The 22817-nt window shown below is 43.4% G+C and overlaps 2 protein-coding genes across 2 annotated transcripts; both read right to left on the reverse strand.

Moving 5' to 3' along the window:
• Nucleotides 1-12802: 12802 nt before the first annotated feature.
• Nucleotides 12803-14277, reverse strand: LOC123093678 (transcription factor NAI1-like). Its single transcript, XM_044515690.1, has 3 exons — nucleotides 14108-14277; nucleotides 13352-14016; nucleotides 12803-13253 (listed from the first exon to the last, which is right to left on the reverse strand). Exons 2-3 carry the CDS (start codon nucleotides 13862-13864, stop codon nucleotides 13020-13022), a joined length of 747 nt encoding a protein of 248 aa, XP_044371625.1. The 5' UTR covers nucleotides 13865-14016; nucleotides 14108-14277; the 3' UTR covers nucleotides 12803-13019.
• A 2319-nt stretch (nucleotides 14278-16596) lies between these two features.
• LOC123093679 (2-oxoglutarate-dependent dioxygenase 11) lies at nucleotides 16597-19437 on the reverse strand. The gene is made up of 4 exons (XM_044515691.1): nucleotides 19130-19437; nucleotides 17645-17892; nucleotides 17177-17492; nucleotides 16597-17009 (listed from the first exon to the last, which is right to left on the reverse strand). The coding sequence occupies exons 1-4, from the start codon at nucleotides 19409-19411 to the stop codon at nucleotides 16764-16766; spliced, it is 1092 nt and encodes a 363-aa protein (XP_044371626.1). The 5' UTR covers nucleotides 19412-19437; the 3' UTR covers nucleotides 16597-16763.
• Between the last annotated feature and the right edge of the window lie 3380 nt (nucleotides 19438-22817).

The following is a 22817-nucleotide window of genomic DNA, read 5'->3' on the forward strand; positions in this document are numbered from 1 at the left end:
ATCCAAATCAGCCCCTTACGAAATAACACATGAACTAGGGTTTTAGCTTCCGTCACTCTAACAACCCATAATTTACTTATTACTTCACAATGCCTTCCCTTAGGCCCAAGTATACACAATGCCTTCCCTTAGGCCCAAGTATAGTGAAGTTTCATGTAGTCGATGTTCACATGGCAACATGAAAGGAAGCAACGACATACATATCATCAAAATATCAAACAAATACCAAATTCACATAATTACTCATAATCAGACTTCTCCCATGTCCTCAAGAACAAAAGTCTACTCACAAATCATATTCATGTTCAAGATCAGAGGGGTATTGAATATCATTAAGTATATGAACCTATAATCTTCCACCAAATAAACCAACTAGCATCAACTACAAGATGTAATGAACACTACTAGCAACCCACAGGTACCAATCTGAGATTTTAAGACAAAGATTGAATACAAGAGATGAACTAGGGCTTGAGGTGAGATGGTGCTGGTGGAGATGTTGATGAAGATTGGTCCTCCCACGAAGAGAGGGTCGTTGATGATGTCGATGGCTTTGATTTTCCCCTCTTGGAGGGAAGATTCCCCACGAAACGCTCCACGAGAGAGCAAAATTGCTCCTGCACAGGTTCCGCCTCGAGACGGCGGCGCTTCGTCCTGAAAGTCTTCTCTTCTTTTTTCCTTGCAAATGACCTCGTATAGCAGAAGATGGGCATCAGAGGCCCACAAGCTCATAGGGCGAGCCCCCTGAGCTTGTCGCTCCCTGGTGGCCCCCTCTGGAATTTCTTCCGCCAATATTTTTATATATTTCAAAACAATTCTCCGCAATTGTTTAGGTCATTTAGAGTTGTGCAAAATAGCTATATCTGTTGTAGCTCTTTCCAGTCTAGAATTCCAGCTGCTGGCAATCTCCCTCTTCATGCGAAACTTGCAAAATAAGAGAGAAAAGGGGTAAGAATTGTATCATAAAGTGAAATAATGACCCAAAACATAATAAATAACAGTAGGAAAATATGATAAAAAATGGACGTATGAGGATCACGGAAAAACAGAAGCTTGCGACTGCAGAAAAAGTGTGGCTCTCTGGGGGTTTCCTAATATTTGAGAATTTATAAAAATGGAATTAGGCTAGACGGAGCCTCGAGGGGCCCACAAGGTAACAAGGCGCGCCATGTTGCCTTGCTGTCTCCTCGTTCGTCCTCTCTGGACTCCTCCTAAAGTTTCTAGGGTCTCTTATGTAAAAAAAATCGTTAAAAAGTTTCGTAGCGTTTGGACTCCGTTTGATATTGATTTTTTGTAAAACAAAAAATAAGCTGAAAACAACAACTCGTACTAGGCACCGGGTTAATTGGTTAGTTCCCAAAAATGATATAAAATATCATAAAATGCATATAAAGTATCCAAGATTGATAATATAATATCACGGAACAATCAAAAAATATGAATACGTTGCAGACGTATCACCTAATAATAAAGGCCTATTGCTTCTGGTGGTACGTCATGGAAATTGCCCCCAAAATTGCAAAATATTGCCCACCAATGTCACCTATCAATGATAAAAAATGTTTTATAAAGGGGAATCCCTCGCCTTGGCTGGCCCATGCACTAGGGACCTCCTATAGTGCGCTCTGCACGCCGGAGAAGATGCATCACGCCCATTTGGGCCAGCCCATGGTCAAGCGACCTGTTTCTTAAATTTCGTTTTTTATTTTTTATTTTTATTTTTCTTTTCTGTTTTCTTTTTTCAACTTTAAATAATATGGGGCTTCCATAAAGTTTTGTTTTTTAAAAAAAAATCATAATATTGAAATAAAATGCTTAATACATCATAAAATGTTTGTGGATTCAAAAATTGTTCACGATTTTATAAAACAAATCTTTGCTTATTAAAAAAATGTTTGGAAAATAAAAAAATGTTCATGGTTTTTTCTAAAGTTTTTGGGTGTTAAAAAAAATTAATGAAACTGAACAAAAATTCGCTAATTCGAAAAATGTTCATTATGAAAAAATATCCTAAAATTTAAAAAAACTATTCATGACTTACAAAATAGTTTATTGATTCATAATTGTTTTGCTGATTCAGAAAATGATCATGCATTTCAAAAAAGTTCATTAAACCAAAAAAATGTTTGTGAATTTCATACACTGTTCCACCAATTTCCAAAATGAAATTCTTTGATTGTACAAATGTTTAGAAAAATGTGCAGATTTTTTAAATGTTCAGATTTTTTTAATTTTTTTTGTAAATAGTACAAAATGTTCATGAATTCAAAAATGTTCTTGATTTTAGAGAATGCCAAAAATTTCTAAAAGTGTTTATAAATTTTAGAAATGTTCATGAGTTAATTTTTTTTCATGATTTCATGAAATTGAGAGTGATGGTGTATATCGGTGATGCAGTAAAAATATGGTCATAGTCATTGGAGATTATGGTTTATTTTTCCGTTACAATGCATGGACTCTTTTGCTAGTAAAAAAACGACGAAGAACCGAAAAACCGCTTCTTCAACAGTGTAGCAAAGGAAACAATGTAGCGAACGCGGAAGTGGGCGGTCCAATTTGCCTCGCACATGGGGGCGGATAAGAATTTGCCAGTGTAATTACATTCGATATGTGCCCCCTCCGCGGCCTCGACGGCGGCGGCGCCTCCATGGCTGGCCGGTGGTCGGTGCGGCACTGCGGCGAGGCGTTCGTGTGAGCTCTTCGATTGTTTCACTTTCTTCTCCTTTCTTCCCTGGGACAGCGGTAGTCGTGGCTCCGCCGGTTGTTAGCAACGACTGCGGCAGCGCCGGCGCCGGTCACCACCGTGATAGTCAACGCTGCTCCACGCACAATCCAGGCTCCCCTCCCGGCTAATTTTTTTAAAATAATATTTTTTTATTATTTTTCATAAATATTACGCTGGATAAAAAAATTTCAAAGATAATACACCGTCGGCCCGCTGCAGGCCGACTGGGCCTAGTCGGCCCACTGCAGGCCGACTGGGCCTAGTCGGCCCACAGCAGGCCGATTGGATTCCAGTCAGCCTACAGCTGGCCGACTGGACCCTGTCGGCCCACTGTGGGCTGATTGCGTCCTGTCGGCCCACTGTGGGCCGACTGGAGCTAATTAGCTCGTTGTGGGCTAATTGTTTTTGCAAAAAAACTAGGCATAAAAAATATATGTTTAAAAAATGTTACTCATGTAATTAAAAAATGTTAAACGTGTATAAAAAATGTTTCTGATGTATACAAAAAATGTACAATATATATGCAAAATTGTTGACATAAAAAATATGTTTTGAAAAGTGTTAAGCATGTATTTAAAAATTGTTAAATGTGTGTATAAAAATGTTCCTTATTTATACAAAAAATATAGAATGTGTATGAAAAAAAGTTGACACCAAACAATTATGTTTGAAAAATATGTTTGAAAAGTTGACATTTTTTCAAATACATGATTAAAAATTGTTAAATCTGTGTATAAAAAATATTTCTTATCTATAAAATAATATAGAATGTGTATGAAAAAAAGTTGACACCAAAAAAATATGTTTTAAAAAAATGTTCCAGTTCCATACAAAAAGAGCAACCAATCATATTTTTTAATTACACGATTAACATTTTTTTAAACATATATTTTTTTATGCCTATTTTTTTTGCAAAAACAATTAGCCCACAGCGGGCCAATTAGCTCCAGTCGACCCACAGTGGGCCGACAGGACCCAATCAGCCCACAGTGGGCCGACAGGGGCCAGTCGGCCAGCTGTAGGCCGATTGGAATCCAATCGGCTTGCTGTGGGCCGACTAGGCGGTGTATTATTTTTGAAAAAATTTTACCCAGCGTAATATTTATGAAAATTAATAAAAAAAATGTATTATTTAAAAAAAATTAGCCCCCTCCCGCTGGATGGACTTAGCTTAGGTATGCATAGTTGCATACCCTCACCCTCTTTTTTCCTCTGAACTAGTCAGCCTTTGCAAATCGCCCAAACCGCCTTGTTTGCTTCTTGCTGCTGAATAGTTCTTGTCTCTGAACTTTACAGAGTTGGTAACAAATCGAGATTTATTGTCATGTCTGATGTGTTGACATCCCAACATTTATGCATGCTTAGAATTTCAGAGGATAGTTTGGCGAGTGAAAGGAGAACATTTTGGCATATGCAGGAATTACGTTTTCTGCTCGTTTACCTGGCGAATCCTAATTCGTGTCAGTTGACCAAGGCTATTAAAATGTGCAGTTCTGTTGCCATGTATGTAACCCATCTTTCCTCTAATCCTCTTGCCACAGTCAGCATGATCGATGATGCTTCGATGTGTTCTCGGTTAAATCTATGTACCTGGATGTCATTAACTCTAGCGTCGTTTCTTCCTCCATTCACGTTTGGAAAGTAAAGGTCCCCTTAAGAATCAAAGTGTTTATGTGGTTTGTGCATAAACAAGTCATTTTGACTAAAGATAACCTGGCTAAATGCAACTGGATGGGCTCTTTTAGGTGCAGCTTTTGTGATCATAACGAAAACATCAAACACCTCTTTCTCAAGTGTTCGTTGGCTAAGATTCTGTGGCGATCGATTCATATTGCGTTTAATGTTAATCAGCCCACCTCTATCAACATATTATTTGGAACGTGGCTTGATGGGGTTGATTCCGATACTGCAAGACACATTCGTGTTGGCGTCTGTGCTTTATTTTGGGCAGTATGGAACTGCAGAAATGATTTAGTCTTTAACAGATCAACAAACATTCATTTTTTGCAGGTTATCTTCAGGGCCACGGCGTTCATCCGTATGTGGTCGCTACTCACTCCGACGGAGGCCAGGGAGCGTTTGGCTACTGCGTCTACCCGATGGGAGATGGTAGCGCGGGCTATTTTCAACCGGTTTGGATGACGGTCATGTAATATGATAGGCATGTAGTGCTCCTATTGTGTTTGCCAGCCGGTTGTGGCTTTGGTTTTTTTGCTCTTATGAGCTTTTTCTTTATTTTAGCATCTCGGTACTTGGCAACTTTGTTACTACTTTATCTTTTTAATAATATGAGCCGTATGCATCTTTCTAATGCAGAGGCTGGGGTAAACCCCCTTTTCGAAAAAAAATGTACCTTGCGCAGAGCTCTGTATTTGGTTTGGAGCTTTGGCTCAGCATGGTCCTCATGACCTGTAGATAGCCATGGTAATCCTTTTGCACCGCTTTTGTTTATTATTTATCTCTCTAGATATTTGGGATAGGAATTGCAAGTTTTTAGTACCTGGGAATACACATGACCTGATTAGTTGCCTGTCTATAGGGCCCTCTTGTGATTGTGAGATATATGTATACTAACGCCTTCAATTAAATATGATGTGTGTGTTAGGAATAAGCAACTTATATTTTCATAAGGCCATAGGTCGATATATATACATGTACAAGTGTGGAACATATGCAGGATACCCCTTATACAACGGGATAAATATAAAGGGGTACATGACTTATATTATAACTCTAACATCCTCCCTCAAACTCATGATGGATGAACAACACTGAGTTTGGAGAGATAAAAGCCATGTTGTGCTCTAGTCTGGGCCTTCGTCAGGAAATCCGCCAACTGTAACTCGGAAGGCACATACTGAAGAGCAATAACCTGATCCTGCACACCAGTGCGCACATAAAAAGCATCAACACCAATATGCTTGGTGATCTCATACTTCACAGGATCGCGCGCAATGCTAATAGCACCTGTACTGTCAGATAAGAGCAGAGTTGGTGTAGTGACAGAAACACCAAAATCCCGAAGTAACCACCGTAACCAAGTCACCTCTGCCGTCAAAAGAGTCATGGCTCGCAACTCAGCCTCAGCACTCAAACGGGAAACTGCAATCTGTTTCTTCGTCTTCCAGGCAATGAGAGAACCGCCAAGAAATACACAGTAAGCAGAAAGTGAACGGCGATCGGAAGGATCACTAGCCCATGTAGTATCCGAATAGGCCTGAAGCCGTAAAGAACTTGAGCTAGGAAAGAATAGATGGTGAGAGATCGTGCCCCGAAGATATCGAAGAACACGAAGGAGATGACTATAGTGAACCGATGTGGGAGCAGAGACAAATTGACTCAGAATATGAACCGGATAAGAGATGTCCGGACGAGTGACAGCTAGATAGACAAGGCTGCCAACGAGATGACTATAACGCGTCGGGTCAGGGAGAGGATCACCATCAGTAGCACGGAGGTGAACATTGAGCTCCATAGGAGTCTCAACAATGTGCTCGTCAGTAAGAGCAGCACGAGCAAGAAGATCCTGGATATACTTTTCCTGGGATATAAAAAATCCATCAGAGGTAGAAGAGACTTCAATCCCAAGAAAGTAGCGAAGAGGTCCAAGATCAGACATAAGAAACTGCTCACTAAGACGGGCCTTTACAAAGGCAATATGCTCGGGGTCATCCCCAGTGATGATCATGTCATCAACATAGAGAAGAAGAAGAGTCCGACCACGAGGAGAAAGGTGAATAAACAATGCTGGATCATGAGCACTTGCTGAAAAACCAGCAGCAGTGACCACAGAGGCAAAATGCTCGAACTAGGCGCGGGGGGCTTGCTTAAGGCCATAGAGAGAGCGACGAAGACGACATACCATGCCATCAGGAACAGAATACCCAGGTGGTGGCTGCATGTACACCTCCTCACGCAGCTCACCATTAAGAAAGGCATTCTTAACATCAAGTTGAGATATAGACCAGTGGCGTGCAGAGACAACGACAAGAAGTGTACGAACAGTGGTCATATGGGCCATAGGAGCAAAAGTCTCTTCATAATCACGACCATGCTCCCGCTGAAAACCACGAGCCACAAGATGAGCTTTGTGACGCTCAAGAGAACCATCAGAGCGAGTCTTAACCTTGTAGACCCACTTACAAGTGATGGGACGGACTCCGGGAGGAAGAAAAACAAGATCCCAGGTACCAGTGCGTTCAAGAGCAACAATCTCCTCTGCCACCGCAAACTGCCATTCAGGATGAACAACAGCCTGATGATAAGAAGTCGGCTCAAGAACAGCAGCACCAGCGGTGGGAAATCCAAAGCGATTAACATGCGGACGAGGACGAGAACGCAAGCCATAAGTAGGCTGAGAGGAAGATGACGACTCATCCACAGAGGCATCCACAAGTCGTGAATGACGAGTGTAATGCTGAGGAAAAGATGGAACAATAGAAGGAGGAATCGCCAAGGTAGAATCGGGGGTGGCGATGAAGAAGTCACCGGAGATGAAGGTGTAGAATCCGGTGACATGCTAGGCGAGGAGATCGGAGAAGATGGTGGCTGCAAATCGACTAGAGGTGGAGAAGCAGAGGGAGTGGAACGACTAGGCATACACTACTAGGGAAAAGCCTATACATAGAAAGTTACTAGTAGCGAGGGTTAAAAACCCTCGCTACTGCTATCAACTTAGTAGTAGCGAGGTTTAAAAACCTGTGCTACTGGTAAGTAGCGGTAGCGAGGGTTTTTAACCCTCGCTACTACTAAGCGGTCTCTACCGTGCCCCCCGAGACATGCCATAGTAGTAGCGCGGGTTTTTAAAACCTCGCTACTACTAAGTTTGATAGCAGTAGCGTTGGTTTTTAGCCCTCGCTACTACTAAGTGGTGCCATAGTAGTAGAGAGGGGGTAAAAAACCGCGCTACTACTAAAGGTCCCATTTTCAAACTCTACCCCCCCCCCCCCGCGCGGACCGCCTTTTCAGTTTAAAAAAAACTAAAAGAAAATGATGAAAATGTCAAAAAATAAAAGAAAATAAGTTTCCCATGTGATATATGGTCTAGTTGTTGGGAAAATTTGCAAATATGAATTTTGACTTTATTTGCAAAATCTCTCGAGAATTTGTAAAAATGGGCATAACTTTTGCATACTAACTCGGATGAAAAAGTTTTTTATATGAAAAATCATCTACTCGAGAAGTTACATCCAAATTTAACGGGGGGGGGGGGACCCCGTTGAACATTTTCAAAATCCTCAAAAACCAAACAGAAAAAAAGTTACGGCGCTTTTAAGATCTAGAGTGGAAAAAATCGAAAAAAATTCAAATTGTGTGGTCAAACTGTGGTCAAACAATGGTCAAACTAATTATTCTAGAATATTAGTGTTACTAAATAATTATTTTAGTTTTTTTGAATTTTGGTCAAATCTGGTCAAACTATGGCCAAACTGTGGTCAAACTGTGGTCAAACTAATTATTCAAGAAATATTAGTGTTACTAATTTTTTAGAACAATAGTTTCAAACTTAAATAGTGAAATGTGTGACTTCATGCTCAAGCTAAATTCCTGAGGTTAATAGGATTGACATCTTACTATTGTCAGGAAAACAACAAGTGCAGACTTGGAAACGAGGGAGAATAGAACCCGGAAGTTAAGTGTGCTCAGGCTGGAGTAGTGAGAGGATGGGTGACCGTCCGAGAAGTTAGATGATTTGGAATGATGAGGGGTGATTAGAGATTAAATTGAGCAGCGATGAGGGGTGATTAGAGATTTGAGGTTAAAATAATTCAGAAATTTGAAATTAGGGAAAAAAATCAAAATATTTTTTTGAAAAAATTCAAAAAAACCACGCGCTGGTAGTAGTAGTGCGGGTTTTTACCCACGCTACGGCTATACGTTAGCTGTAGCGCCTTATTAGTAGCGCCGGCCCCCGCGCTACTAATAGGCCCAAAACCCGCGCTGCTGCTAGGCTTTTCCCTAGTAGTGATAGGCGCGACGGGGGTGATACGTGAGTAAGGAGAAGTGAAGAAAGAGATATCCTCCACTGAAAAAGTCGAGGAAGATGGGCGTGGGTAGAAGGGACGAGACTCATCAAAAGTCACGTCTTGAGAGATATGCAGCCGACGACCGATAGGATCCCAACAACGATAGACCTTATGCTCATCACTGTAGCCTAAGAAAACACACTCAACAGATTGAGCAGTCAGTTTGGTGCGTTCGCGAGGGAAAAGAAGCATAGCAAACACAACCAAACAAGCGAAGCATCGAATAATCGGGAGAACGATCAAAAAGACGCTCGAAAGGAACACCACCCTGTAGAGTAGCGGAAGGCTGTATATTGATAAGATAGGTGGAGGTGGAGACGGCCTCAACCCAAAAATGAGGCGGGAGAGAGGCAGCAATCATCAATGCACGAGCCGTCTCAAGAAGATGTCGATGCTTTCGCTCAGCCACACCATTCTGAGCATGAGCACCAAGACAAGAGAATTGAGAGAGAGTTCCTTGCTCAGCAAGAACACCACGCAACATCTTAGAGATATACCCGCCAGCGGAGTCAGCACGAAAAACACCAATGGGTGAAGAGAACTGAGTATGAACTATGGCAGCAAAACGCTTATAAATAGACAACACCTCAGTACGAATAGTCATGAAATAAAGCCAGGTGTAACAAGAGAAATCATCTATGAAAATAATATAGTATTTATGACCACCTTTCGAAGCGAAAGGAGCCGGACCCCATACATCGAAATGAACTAAATCGTAAGGACGCTTAGACACTGACTCACTATGTGAATGTGGTAACTGAATCTACTTGCCAAGACAACAACCCTGCCACTCTAAAGAGACATCTCCTGAGACAGACCCCAGAAGACCTCGACAAACTAAAGAAGACAACCGAGAACCATACAGATGACCAAGTCAATGGTGCCACTGCTTGAAGGAACCAGTAACGGAGGCGACAGAAGCGGAGGAACTAGCGATGGTGGTGGCAGCGGAAGGAACATGAAGCCAGTCCAACTCCCAAAGACCCTGAGAATCATGGCGGCGAGGGCCAGCCCCAACCAGAGTGTGCGTGCGACGGTCCTGGACAGAACAAGAGTCAATGTCAAGGATGACGCGACAACCAGAATTAGTAAGTTGACCAGCAGAAAACAGATTCATGGTAAGTCGAGGAACATGAGCAACATCAGGAACAGAATAAGAAGGAGTGAAAAGATTGCCTCTACTCGCAACAGAAAGTGGAGTACCATCAGCAGTGAATACATGAACAGGAGAATCCAGCGATCGAAGAGAGGACAAAGTGGAAGAATGAGAAGACATGAAAAGAAGCTCCAGAGTCCAGAACCCATGGGGATGTACCTGACTGTGGAGAGGGCGATTGCTCAGTGCGGGAAGCATCAGTCACAGAACCAGCAGTACCCGTCGAGGAAGAACCTGAAGCCGCGATCAGACACTTAAGTCTCAGAATGTCCTGCTCGGTCAAAGCAATGGCTGAAGCTGTCGAGGGAGATGATGAAGTCCCTGAAGATGATGATCGCGCCTTGCGCAGGTGTTTTCGCTTCATGTAGCACTGGGACTCAATATGACCATCATTGTTGCAGTAGTCACAATGTGGACGGGGGCGACCTGAACCTCCAGAAGGAGTGGGCAAGAGCGGCGGAGCACTCGAGCGAGAAGGGATCGGTGCATCAGGTGGAGTGGAAGAAGCCCGAGTAGCAAGCACAGAGGGAACCTCCAGCAAACCAGCACCACGTAAGCGAGTCTCCTCAGCATGAATCTCTGAAAGCGCCTCCATGAGAGAAATACGGCCACGAGCAAACAACTGAGCACGCCGGGGCTCAAACTCCTTACGGAGCCGAGACAGGAACTCGTAGACGCGATGAAACTCCAAATTGGCCTGGACAGCCTGGCAACAGGGGCAAGTACGACAACCAGCACTGCGGAGAGAATCAAGCTGGCGCCAAATAGCAGAACTCTGTGCATAGAAGTCATCAACGGTAGAGTCACCCTGCTGAAGAGCATGCTCCTGACGGACCACAGAAAGGTATAAGGCATCACCAAAGGGCTCATAGCGCTGACGAAGACACGTCCACATCTCAAAGACAGTAGGAAGACCCAGAAACTCAGAAGCAAACTGAGGCAGAATACTAGCAGTGAGAACAGCTGCAGCACGAGCATCATCATCAAGCCACTAGGTGTAAACAGACAGAGCACCATGATACGTCTGAAGAGCCTCCTCATAAGCCAAAACCCTCTCATCATAAGCACGATCAGTAGCCTCATCAGCAAGCTTAGCCGCATCCTTGGCGGCCTGATTAGCATCCGTAGGAAGAACCAGTGGAGTCGGCGGAGTAGGGGCAACCGGAGGAACCGGACGTGGCGGACAACAGACCTCGCCAGAAAGAACACCCCAGAAACGGATGCCACACATGTGAATGCGCATTAAGCCAGTGAACTCGGTGTAGTTAGTACCATCAAAGATCACCGGTGAGCGAGGGACAACAACATAGCCTGATGCAGCAGACATTTTTTTACAGAATCTGACGAGAGAGCTTCCAATCGGGAGACGAGGCCGGCTGGGGAGCGGGACCGACTGGGGAGCGAGCGATCGGGCCGGCTGGGGAGCGAGCGATCGGGCCGGCTGGGGAGCTAGCGATCGGCTAGATCTTCGATCCGGTCGGGAGATCGAGGACGGGGCCTCTGTGAGCGGAACCGGCTGGGGAGCAAGGCCGGCTGGGGAGCGAGCGATCGGGCCGGCTGGGGAACGAGCGACCGGGCCAACTGGGGAGCGAGCGATCGGGCCGGCTGGGGAGCGAGGCCGGCTGGATCTACGATCCGATCGGGAGTTTGAGGACGGGAGCTTCAAGCGGGAGCAAGACGAGCCGGACGAGATCGATCCGATCGGGAGACTCGGGAGATGGAAGCCGCTTCGATCGGGGAGGAGAGACAGATCAATAGCACGAGTTGCAGCGTGCAAAAAATTGACCTAGCTCTTATACCATGAGGCCATAGGCCGATATATATACATGTACAGGTATTGAACATATGCAGGAAACCCCTTATACAACGGAATAAATACAAAGGGGTACATGACTTATATTATAACTCTAACAGTGTGAGCCTCGGACATTACTGAGTTTATGACCACTTGTCGAGGTGTCCACCTGCAGATTCTGCAAACTCCCAAATAACATGCTTACCACCTTTGTCATTGATCGCTGGTTTCTTGGGTTCCACTGAATAATCTGCAGTATTTCTGGTTAGTTGTGTAAAAAACTGAAAATCCTTCTCATTTTTTTAGCATGGCAGAATAAGCACTTCTTCATGTACAAGAAGGACCGCGATGGTGTGGGCAACTTCATATCAAGTAGTGATATGGATGGGCTTCAGTCATGTCGTGATAATCAGGTAAATCGCACAACCTCCTCTCTGTTATTATCTTAGCTATTCATTTGGTTTGATATCTCAGTTGCTTGAGCTGGTCAACTTCAATGTGCTTTTGAGCCAGTTAGCCAACAGGCACATTCCACCAAAATTTGCAATTTGCTATCTCTGTATTCAGGTGGATTTAGGCAGAATCTTGAATAAGGCCCATACTTCTACTCCAGGACATGCACAAGACAAGAAGTTTCAGAACATTCATCTACCTTTTCTTTTCGATTAGAGCATTCATATGGTGTTCTTGTATGTGGAGCATTCTTGTCTACGAAATACGTTAGACACGGAATCAGAGGAAGAGATCTGGTTAGTCACATAAATGGTAAACTTCTTTGTTTTTTTCTCTTAATGAAAAGGCAGCGGTTCTGCTATTTGCTCGGAAAAAGAAAACATAAATGGTTGACAAACTCAGAAAGTAAAGATGGTTTTCCTAGAAGACCGGAGCTCCTGTTTTTGTTGAAATAGAAGGGGGGGGGGGGGGGGGGGAAGGCCTAATAATTTGACATTTGTACAAATCTCTTCCATTCTACTTCCAGCTGAAACTTCTGAGGGCCATTTTCAAGTTTTTCACGAGCTCAACTGCGGACAGAACTCCCTCTTCGATCTGGAGAAAAGTGAGCATGTCAATCTTCTGATCATATATTCATTAGAATTATATACTAACAAATCACAGTTTATTCTCTTGCAAGTTGTTACTACATTTGCACAATGTATATATGAGCAAGGCAGAGGGGCCTTGCCTTTGCCGTGATGGTGATGTTGAGGCAGGAGCCCGTAAACGGTATGATGTTGGTGTTTATGATCGACAGGCCCTGATTTTCGAGCTCGGTCAGGATCATCACCAGCACCCCTCTCCTCTTCTTGCAGCAGATATTCAGTAGTGCCGTGTTCCCTCGGATGCTGGCCTCAATGTCTGGGCTCGAGTACCCGGACCTGGAGCCGCTCCCGCTGGGGCCTGCTGCATCGTTGTCGGGAGGGATATGTTGCATTTGCTATCGAACACCATGGACTCTGACGACCTCCGTGAGCCTTGCTCTAGGGCCTGCACCTTCTCCTCCAGCTGCTTCACGTAGTCGATGGTACTCCCCAGTAGAGAGAGCTTGTCAGTCTGAATAATATGGCAATGACCAACTATTTAAGCTGCAGCCTGCAGGTACCTGGTGTCTGGTGATCACATAAATGGAGCCAAGCTGTCTTGTCACGCACCTTTTTGAGTCCGGGGACGATGGTGGCCAAGGACACGAACTGCTGCTGCAGCTTCTCCCGCCGCTTGCGCTCGGCGATGACGTGCTCTTGCGGCGCCCTGCCCAACCTCTCCGGCGCCTGCAGCTGCTGCATCATCCCTTGGACTCCATTGCTCTGCCAGCCGGAGAAGCTCAGGGTGCTAGCCTGGCCAGCTCCGACGGAGAGGAAGTTGGATGATGGCGGCGGAGACGGTTGCCCCAGCTCGTTCTTCACCATTGCCGATCCGAATGGTAAGCTCGGCAATGACGACGAGCCCCCAAAGCTCGGGAAATTGGAGCTGCGAGATGGATTGAACGTCGGGATTGCCATCGGCGGCGTGTAGCACTGCGCTTCACGGCCAGGTAGCGGTGGCTCTGCAAACTGCTGCCCCCTACCGGGTACAGGTACTGGACCCCCTTCTTCCTGGTACATGTAAGCTAGCTCCTCCTGTTCCTGGCATGGGCCATTGCAATAAGATGTCACAAAATTATGCATAGCTAGCTTTAACTCGCAGCATCTTATCCGCAAAAAGAAAATTTAACTCGCCGCATCTGAACTTGTAGATGTTACAAGTGATTACGATTGACGACCAGATTAATATGCTTACCGTCTGCGTAAGCCATTGGTTTGGTTGCTCCATCATATCACTGCGTACACAAGAAAAGCTTGATGATTAAGACACATACAAGCTCAGAGGAAAACCAATCTAGAAAGGTAGAATTTCTGGCGAACACATACCTGAAACCTCTGTCCTCTGCGTTTCTTGTGTTCTCTTCTTTCTTGACTTCCTCCCTGTCTTGCTTACAGAGGCATGCACATATAACGCAAACAGTATGTACTTGCAGGTTTGGTTTCACAGTCCGCACTCCGTGCGAGCTTCAGAATTTCTTTCTCAACACCTTTTCTCTCCGGTGCTTGGCCTGAGTGCCTGACATCGCAACTCCCATCTCTGAAGATCTCCTGCGTCCTATCTTTAATACACCCGAGAGATCCGTGATCTGAATCCAGTTCAAAAAGAAACTCGTTCTGTCGCGCACCTCCTCAACTCAACCTGTCTGAAGGTTCAGTAGGTCCGATGAAAGTGGCATTGGGATATATAGAAAACTAGTGTGCACGCACGCATTGTTGCCGGACGAGGTCTGTTTCACTCGCAAGTGCGACGGTTGCAAGTTGTTGGGGTGTCGAATGCGACACTTCGTGAAGGATGAGTACACTCTAGTGTACATTTTCCGGATAAGCTTGGTGTTGGAGGGAAAGTACAGTGGTTATGAACTCCACTAGTATGCATATACCAATACCATACTATCATTTTGTCGATTGTTTAGGAGACCCATGTGATTATAGCGCTGCATCCTTTGTGCTGAGCCTGCAAGCTTTATGTTAACTAGCAAATATGCCCGTGCGTTGCAACGGGAGACAAAAAATTATGGCTAACAAAATAAGTACTCCCTCCGTTCGGAATTACTTGTCATAGAAATGGATGTATTTAGAAATTTTTTAGTTTTAGATACATCTATTTCTGTGGCGAGTAATTCGGAACAGAGGGAGTATGACATAATATCCTGATATATGAGTGTACTCTATTTTAACACAGTGGCTCACCATGTTGTCATTTTATGTCCTCATCCTAGCCGATGATGGTCGCGATGTGCACGTGATCACAATGCATTCGACGCGGTAAATCCCAAAGCTATGAGTTTGCCAGTGCATGCCACACTTGTCATTATGTTGCACAAGGGAACGTTTAAAACTTTAAAAATAAATCTCATACCACGAACTACTCTCAACACCAAGATATATAAAGACTTTCCAAAAACTAATCGAATTCTAGACATAAAATACTTTTGAATCAATGAACAATTTTCCAAATCGACAAACATTTTTTTTGAAATTTTTTATTTTCTCAAAAAACATCATGAACATTAGTTTTGATTACAAAAAAATTTAGATGTATGAACCGGTTTCAAACTCATTAACATTTTTTGACTCAACAACCATTTTTTGAATTGATGATATTTTTAGATTGGGGAACAAATTTTTAAAAATCAAATGTTTTATTTTTATTTTTGTGAACATTTTCTAAAATGCCATGGAATTGTTTTTCGGATTCCCGAATATGTTTTGAATACATGATCATTTTTTCAAAATCATGAACATGATTTTATTTCCCAACCAGTTTTCCAAATTGTGATTTTTGTACAACTTTGCGAACAGTTTTGCAAAACCACCAACATTTTTTGAATCTGCAAAAATTTTATGATTTTCTAAATTCTCATATATTTTATGATTTTTCAAACATTTTTTTTAAAACTCGCAGCTTTTAGAATATTAAAACCCGAATTAATTTAAAAAAGAAAGAAAACAGAAAAGACAAATAAGTAAAATGAGAAGAAACAGGGGAGTAAAGCCATGGGCCGGCCCATGAACGCATACATGGATGAGAAAACAAAGATTAAATTTGTGCAAGCTGGGGATCGAACCCTGCCCTCCTCGGTGGAGGAACGATCGGCCAACCATCCTGCTGCTTGTTGTTCTGCCACTTCTACTCGTCGCGCCCCTATAAATCAGCGAATGAGGTGGCGATTTTTAGTCCGAAAACTTAAATCGTTTTCCACTTACGGGTGGCATTGGTGGGTAATTTTTACCACCTTGAAGGGTAATTTCAATGACGGACGACCAGAAGCGATAGCCGCTTTATATATATATATATATATATATATATATATATATATATATATATATAAAGATAAAGATTACACAAGCAAATCCCAGGAAAGCGGCTCCAAATCAAAGTGCAAATACAAGACAGCTGTCTGGAAGAAAGTACAAACCTGAAGAGGGCACGAGAAGAGGACAAATGGCTTATATATTCGTTTGCTTCAATCCCATCAACGAGGTTAGGGCTTTAAGGTACTAGATTAGATACTCATCATGTTGTCGCATTGTTCTAGGTGCATGTGCAACTTGGAATATTTGATGACACCTTTCGGCTGCCACGAGCAACTTCGCTGCATATAAGATTGGTATGCAAAATTCTGCCTAGATTTAGTTGCTTCTTATCGTTCTGAATTTACTGCTAGTTACTCCCTCCGTTCCAAAATAGATGACTCAACTCTGTACTAACTTTAGTATAAAGTTGAGTCATCTATTTTGGAACGGAGGGAGTAACTAGCAGTAAATGCTATGGTTAAGTACATTTTCAGCTTAATTAGAAAAAACTTTGTAAATTTTGAGGAGCACACATTCTGATTTATTATCTCACATCTGGATACATTTATTAGTTCACATTCATATACATCGGCCAATTAACCATGACCAAAATGGAGCAGCGCAAATGTTTCAGGCCTATATACGGCTGTCGAAATTTCTGCTCCAAGTTTCTGCTCTTGTAGACTCAGACTCTAAGCATGGCATAGTCCTTGGTTTTCTTGCCGTCAAGTTTGCTCGAGAAAACAACCTTAGCAACCTCGTCCACCCTCAGGGTCTTGTATTTCTTGAGCTCGGCCCCAACTATTTCAGATAATGGGCCCACGCTCATATCAAACTTTGGGAGGTGAAAAGCAGAAATGGACATCCTCTCCTTGTGAGGATTAACGGTGACCCTGTGCTCAATGCTTTGGTACTTTCCGTTTGTCATTATCTACAAATAAAGAGTGCTCATGTTAATAGTTGGGGACTTCTTCATTAGAGTGAGTATATGGCATTTTACTTTCCATGGTCTTGCAAAATACTAATACAATGTTGGAGATGTCTTAATAAGAAAAGGATAACAAATTAATATATCAACGGGTGCATAGATCGATATACCTCAAGAAAGTCACCAACATTCACCACCAATGCCTTGGGGTGGGGTTTTACCGGCACCCATGCATCTTGTCTCTTGATCTGGAGCCCTCCCACCATATTCAACTCCCATACCAGCGTTAGCATAGAAATGTCGGAATGTGGTGAAATCCCCAAAACCTTATCATGAGCCACGGGGCATGCAGGGTAGTAGGTCATCCTCAATGCCTGACTCACGTATGTATCACTGGGGAGATCAACGCCTAGGTTTCTAGCGATGATTGCCATGAGCGAGCCAGTCACCCTCATCAGCTCAGAGGAGTACGACTCAATGGATTCCCTGTTGCATTGAAAAAAAATCATATCAGAGACAACGCTTCTTGTTGTTTCAAAATTTAGCTAGTCATGGTATAGGACTTAAAATGTGTATATGTAGTGTAAATACTGAAAATGCATGCTTGAATCTCGACGGCAATTGACCAAGATAATTACCTGAAGCTGACAGGAGTTGTAGGCCATGGTCTCATTTCACGATCGTGAGGTGGCTGGGTCACTAGGTAAAGCCTGTCACACCAGTCGAGCGTTTGATGTTCGGACTCAACAAATGCTTGGCCATAGCCTTGGAGGTCTCCAGGCAACTGGCCAAATCTGTTCTTCTCATCGAGGGGAAGCCTGAAGAAGTGCTCGAGGTCGTTCCTCATGTTTTCAAGAACTGTGTCAGGAATTTCATGGTTTTTCACCTGTAAATTGTATGTATTATATGTAATGGCTCCTTGGAGATAAACTGCAGTATTTCTTTCTGAAATGATATATAAAAGGTGATAAACTTGGAATAGAAATATAGGATAGCTTAACTTTTTTTTTTAATTAGCAGAGTGACCTGCGCATTTCCGCGGCAAAATTTTCTTTACTCTAGAGACCTATTTATTTGCTCATGTAAGGCAACAACATAGTTATTGACATATATTTGCTGATGGTAAGGAATTATTACTTGATATGATTTGTTCCTTCTAGTTCTTTTTGCCAAATGACTATGTTTCATTTTCTCCTATAATAGCTTGTTTTTCCTGTCAGTGCACTTATTTTTATTGCATTGACTTGGCATTTAGTGGTTCTAACTTATTGCATACTCCCTCCGTCCGACAAGTATTTCCGGACGGAGGGAGTACTAAACATCTGTTTGGTGGTTACAACCATTACGGTTTTAGCCGCGACAACATTCGTTCTCCGTACAATATGTTGCAGGCATGCTATATGTGATATTTATGCTCCATCATTATATATATATATAAGTTTTAGTTTGAACTGTAGATCTAAAATGTTTTTTTTGCGAAAATATCTAAAATGATTGGCTATTTTTATTAAATTCATTCTGGAAATTAAGTATTTGTGCACTTCTATCTTTTAAGTTCTTTTTGGTCGCCGCTCGCACTCCGTGCAGTATATAGCTGAGAGTATCTCTTGCTTTATTGGCCATTTGATTCTGTTGCATGTCCATGTCCATATATATCAAACCCCCTCTGCAATAAAAAATATTTTCTGACGTTTAATAATACACAGATCCAAGAGGAGATGTAACAGGCTAACACCTAGCACTTAGCCTCCATGTGTTTCTGTTTGCAGCTAGTACTATCGATCCGATCCGAGCCCTCCCTGACAAAAAATATATTCTCAAAATTATAGAGCGGACACAGGTCTTTATGTCTTTAATTTGACCAACAAAACGTGTGCACACGGCGATGCAAATGGGCACCCTCTGAACCTTATTCAGTTCAACCAAATTAATTGAGTTTTCAAAATCACAACTGCCGAGATTTTGGTTCATCTGGTTGAACAAAAATCAATTTGTAACCTTATGTACATATTCTGCAGTGCTGATTTAAGAGTTGTTATGATTTTATACATCGCAGTCTACGAAAGCAAATACCTGGAAAAATGTTCAAACATGGGATCTTTTGACTTGGAACTAAATCATACCTGGAAGAAGCCCCACTCCTCACATGCGGACCTGAGCCTGGCCGCCTCCAGCTGATAGCTCCGGGGATCAAGGAGCCTACCAAGGTCGATCACAGGAATGCTCTGGCTGCTATTATCGCCGTGAGCAGCAACGACGACATCGTCGGCCCTCGCCGGCCTGATGTACCGCTTGATGGCCTCCTCCGTCAGCTCCGCCGCGTCCGCGGCCAGCGCCTGGACGTTCTTCACCGGCATGGTCTTCCCGTGCGACCATTTCCCTTCTGTGCTCTGCTTGGTCTCCATATTCTGCCTGTGTGTACCAAGGTAGGAGTACTTCAGATTTTTATAGCCGTGGAGAGCCGTGGCAATGAACACAAGCATTATAGACCTCTATCATTGAGTTGGACCACATGTTCAAAACAAACAACTCGGGCTCCACGAGGCACCCAATCAGCATTGTTGTCTGTGCCTAGAAAAGCGCAAGCAGCTAGTTGCCACCGGCTACTACTGTTCACAGCATGGAGAAATTTTGGCCTGGTGCTTTCAATCATGCATTATGGTTATCATTGAGAGGAGTTCACAAGGATGACAGGCACTCTGATGACCAGCTGTCAATCAAGAAGATAAAGGCAAGCAACAATAATGGCATTCAACATAGTGCTTCCACCCTTAAACGCTCCCAACTATCAAAATTAATTTTGAATATTTCAAAAACTTCTTAAACTTTTTGTGAATGTTCACAAGACATGTGTCCACACTCCACAGTCTCTGAAAAAAACCCAATTCGAAATACATATGGAGAAAAAAAACAGATTGGCATGAATTTCCCTTTTTGTTTCTCCACGTGTTATTTATTTATTTTGCGAATGCGCAAAAGATTTGCGTGTCGATGTATTAGAAGGAAAATGAAATGCACAAGAGAGTGGGTGCCGAAGGCGAACCGCACAACAGCCAGGGTCAGCGATTGGGCGATCCTATGTCCATGGCCAGTACAACGCCCACAAAGAGTGTTAATCTGCACTCCCTCTGTAAACAAATATAAAACATTTTAGATCACTAAAGAGGTAGTACCTCAGGACCTCTCGCAACCTAAATGCACCAGCTCTCGACCATGATCTTAGGGCAGAGCAGTTGGACCGTACACGATGTGGCCTGGAACGAGGAGAGCTGGTGCATTTAGGTGACAAGGAGAACGAGAGAAGGCGCACATCAGGCCACCACTCAGCCAACACCGGGTCCTCAGGCGTCTGTTGCCTGAGACCACATTTGCCCGGTGTCAAAGTCCAAGGCCTCCTTTGGTTCATAGGATAGAAATTTTATAGGAATAGGAAAATCATAGGAAGTGAGATGACATGCATCTCAATTCCTATAGAGGAAGAGATGTCAGTTGGTGCATAGGATAGGAATTTTTCCATTAAGTCTAGGCTAATGTTTTTTTCCTCCAAAATGTGAAGGATTGATTCCTATCCTACATAGGAATAGAAATCCATTCCTACGAACCAAAGGGCTTTAAAGGAATTTTTCCTTTGCAAATTCTATCCTATAGAATTCCTATAAAATTCCTACAAACCAAAGGAGGCCCAAATGGCCACGGAGTAACTGCAGCCCTGTGCGATGTTGTCTGGTGTCTCTGGTGCCATTCTTCAGAGGGCGCAGAGCCCGTGGTTGGCAAGGCCGTGACGGTGTCTTTTGTCGGCTCTCCACATGTATTTTGAATTTGGATTTGCACTTTTTTAGAAATTTTAGACGCATGTCTCATGGATATTCATAAATAATTGATTGTCTTGAAACATTTAAATTGACTTTCTGAGATATGGGGGCATGTGAGGAATAGGATCACATGATATGCACTCGATTCTGGAGTCTGTCGAAGGAGCCAAGCAGCTAATAATTCTAACATTTATGGTGCCAGATACCTTCTCATCTCCGGCTTCATTGGTGCTCATCCATGTAGTTGGGAGTTTTCCCACCTGAATATATTACCACTTAAATGGTTATAATGCCAAGAGATTGATCCACTTTATAACTGGATCAAAAACCTTAACAAATAGACCTGTTTATCAGAGAAACTAGGCCGAAAACCGTACAAGTACCAAGGTTAAGAGAAGATGAGAAAAAAGGGCGCCCAAGCACAGGCAAGGTGATGATCCTTCGGTCTGCTAGATAACCACATATTCATCTTGAACACTAAGATATTATTATTATTATTTAATTTAAGTGGCATCTGAAACTTTCTTTTCCATGCTACTCATTATCATCATCACCCATGATCTCTAGGTATCTGAAGGATCCGAGCAAAAAAAGGGCTCTTCAGTTTATGCTTTTGTCGTGGCTAAGGGAATGTCCAACATTGAACTCCTGGGAAGATGCTTATAGAAGAAAAAATAAATATCATACAATTGAAAAAGATCTAAGTGCCCTAACCCCCAACGCTAAACGGTAAATGCATATGTCAATTAAATGGCTAGGGCGCTTGCTGCGGCAAAGAAAAGGCTGAAGTGCCCGGTGCATGCCTTTGCTCTGATGCCGCTGCTGATGCTGGGATTTCATGGCCCAACTGCTAATCGGGCAGAATTTCAATGGGAAATCAATTTTAGCCCCTCTCAAGCGTCCAACATTAGAGATGGCCCTGTGGCTCCTTCAAGCAAAGCAGTGGATGTGCACACTTGGCCCTTAGCGTATTCTATTACAACATCTCCAAGAGATGACCAAAAATAGTCGACGTGTTAAAAAAAAACTGCTACTTGAATCACTTTGGAAAGAAAAGAAAAACAACTCCAGCAGATGCCTTATAAATATATGATGCTAAAAAATATACATCATGCACAAAATTTTGCTACAAGTGATGTAAATATACATCACCTCTGGTTGCTACCGCAAAACTGTTTCGACTGCGACCCAACTGCCCCAGACTCATCCAAGGCCGCGCAGTGAACCTTCACCCCACAACCACTGCTCCCGATTCCGGCCGTCTCGAGCCACACCGCCACCCTACAGGTCGTTCCCGCCGGCGAATCCGCCCGCCCTCGAGTTATAGCCCCGCCTTGCCCCCACAACAGCTGTCACCGTTGTCGCTCGAATCTGGCCACCTTTGTCCTCCCTGCCGCCAGATCTGTTGGTTCCGGCCGCCCATTAGTTGAATCCAGACACCCCGGTTTGATTTGTTGATTGCGGTCTCCTCCGAGGTTCTTCATCGCTGAGCTCCTTTGCCACCAGCCGGCTGCCAAGCTCCTCTGCCACCGCCGATGGAGATGCATTTCTTCCTTATTTTACAAAAGCAAGACATATATATAAAAAAGGAGCCCCTAGGGGGAGATGTAAGAAAAAAAATCACTACCAATTTGACCCTTGATACTCACTCCGATCGATATTAATTGGCGCTGCTTTAGTACAACTTTGTACCCAAATTTGCACTAAAGCAACATCAGTTAATATGGATCGGAAGGAGTACCAGTTTTATATTTGGTTATTTACTAAAATCTCATTTTGAAGGAGAAGGGGCAATATTACTTATAATAGTATTGATTTGCTTTAGACCCATCTTTCACCTGCCACGATCGGGGTGGCTACCCACCGTTGCCTCCAGGACGCCGGGCCCCAAGCCCCAGTGTGAGGCTCCGGACTTCAGGCCACTACGTGTCGGAGACCACAACCCGGTTAATTAACGGGGGGTGGGGATGGGGGGGAGGGGGACTGGCTTGGCACCTTC

This window comes from Triticum aestivum, chromosome 4B (genome assembly GCF_018294505.1).
Source record: "Triticum aestivum cultivar Chinese Spring chromosome 4B, IWGSC CS RefSeq v2.1, whole genome shotgun sequence".
In the NCBI taxonomy this organism is placed as follows: domain Eukaryota; kingdom Viridiplantae; phylum Streptophyta; class Magnoliopsida; order Poales; family Poaceae; genus Triticum; species Triticum aestivum.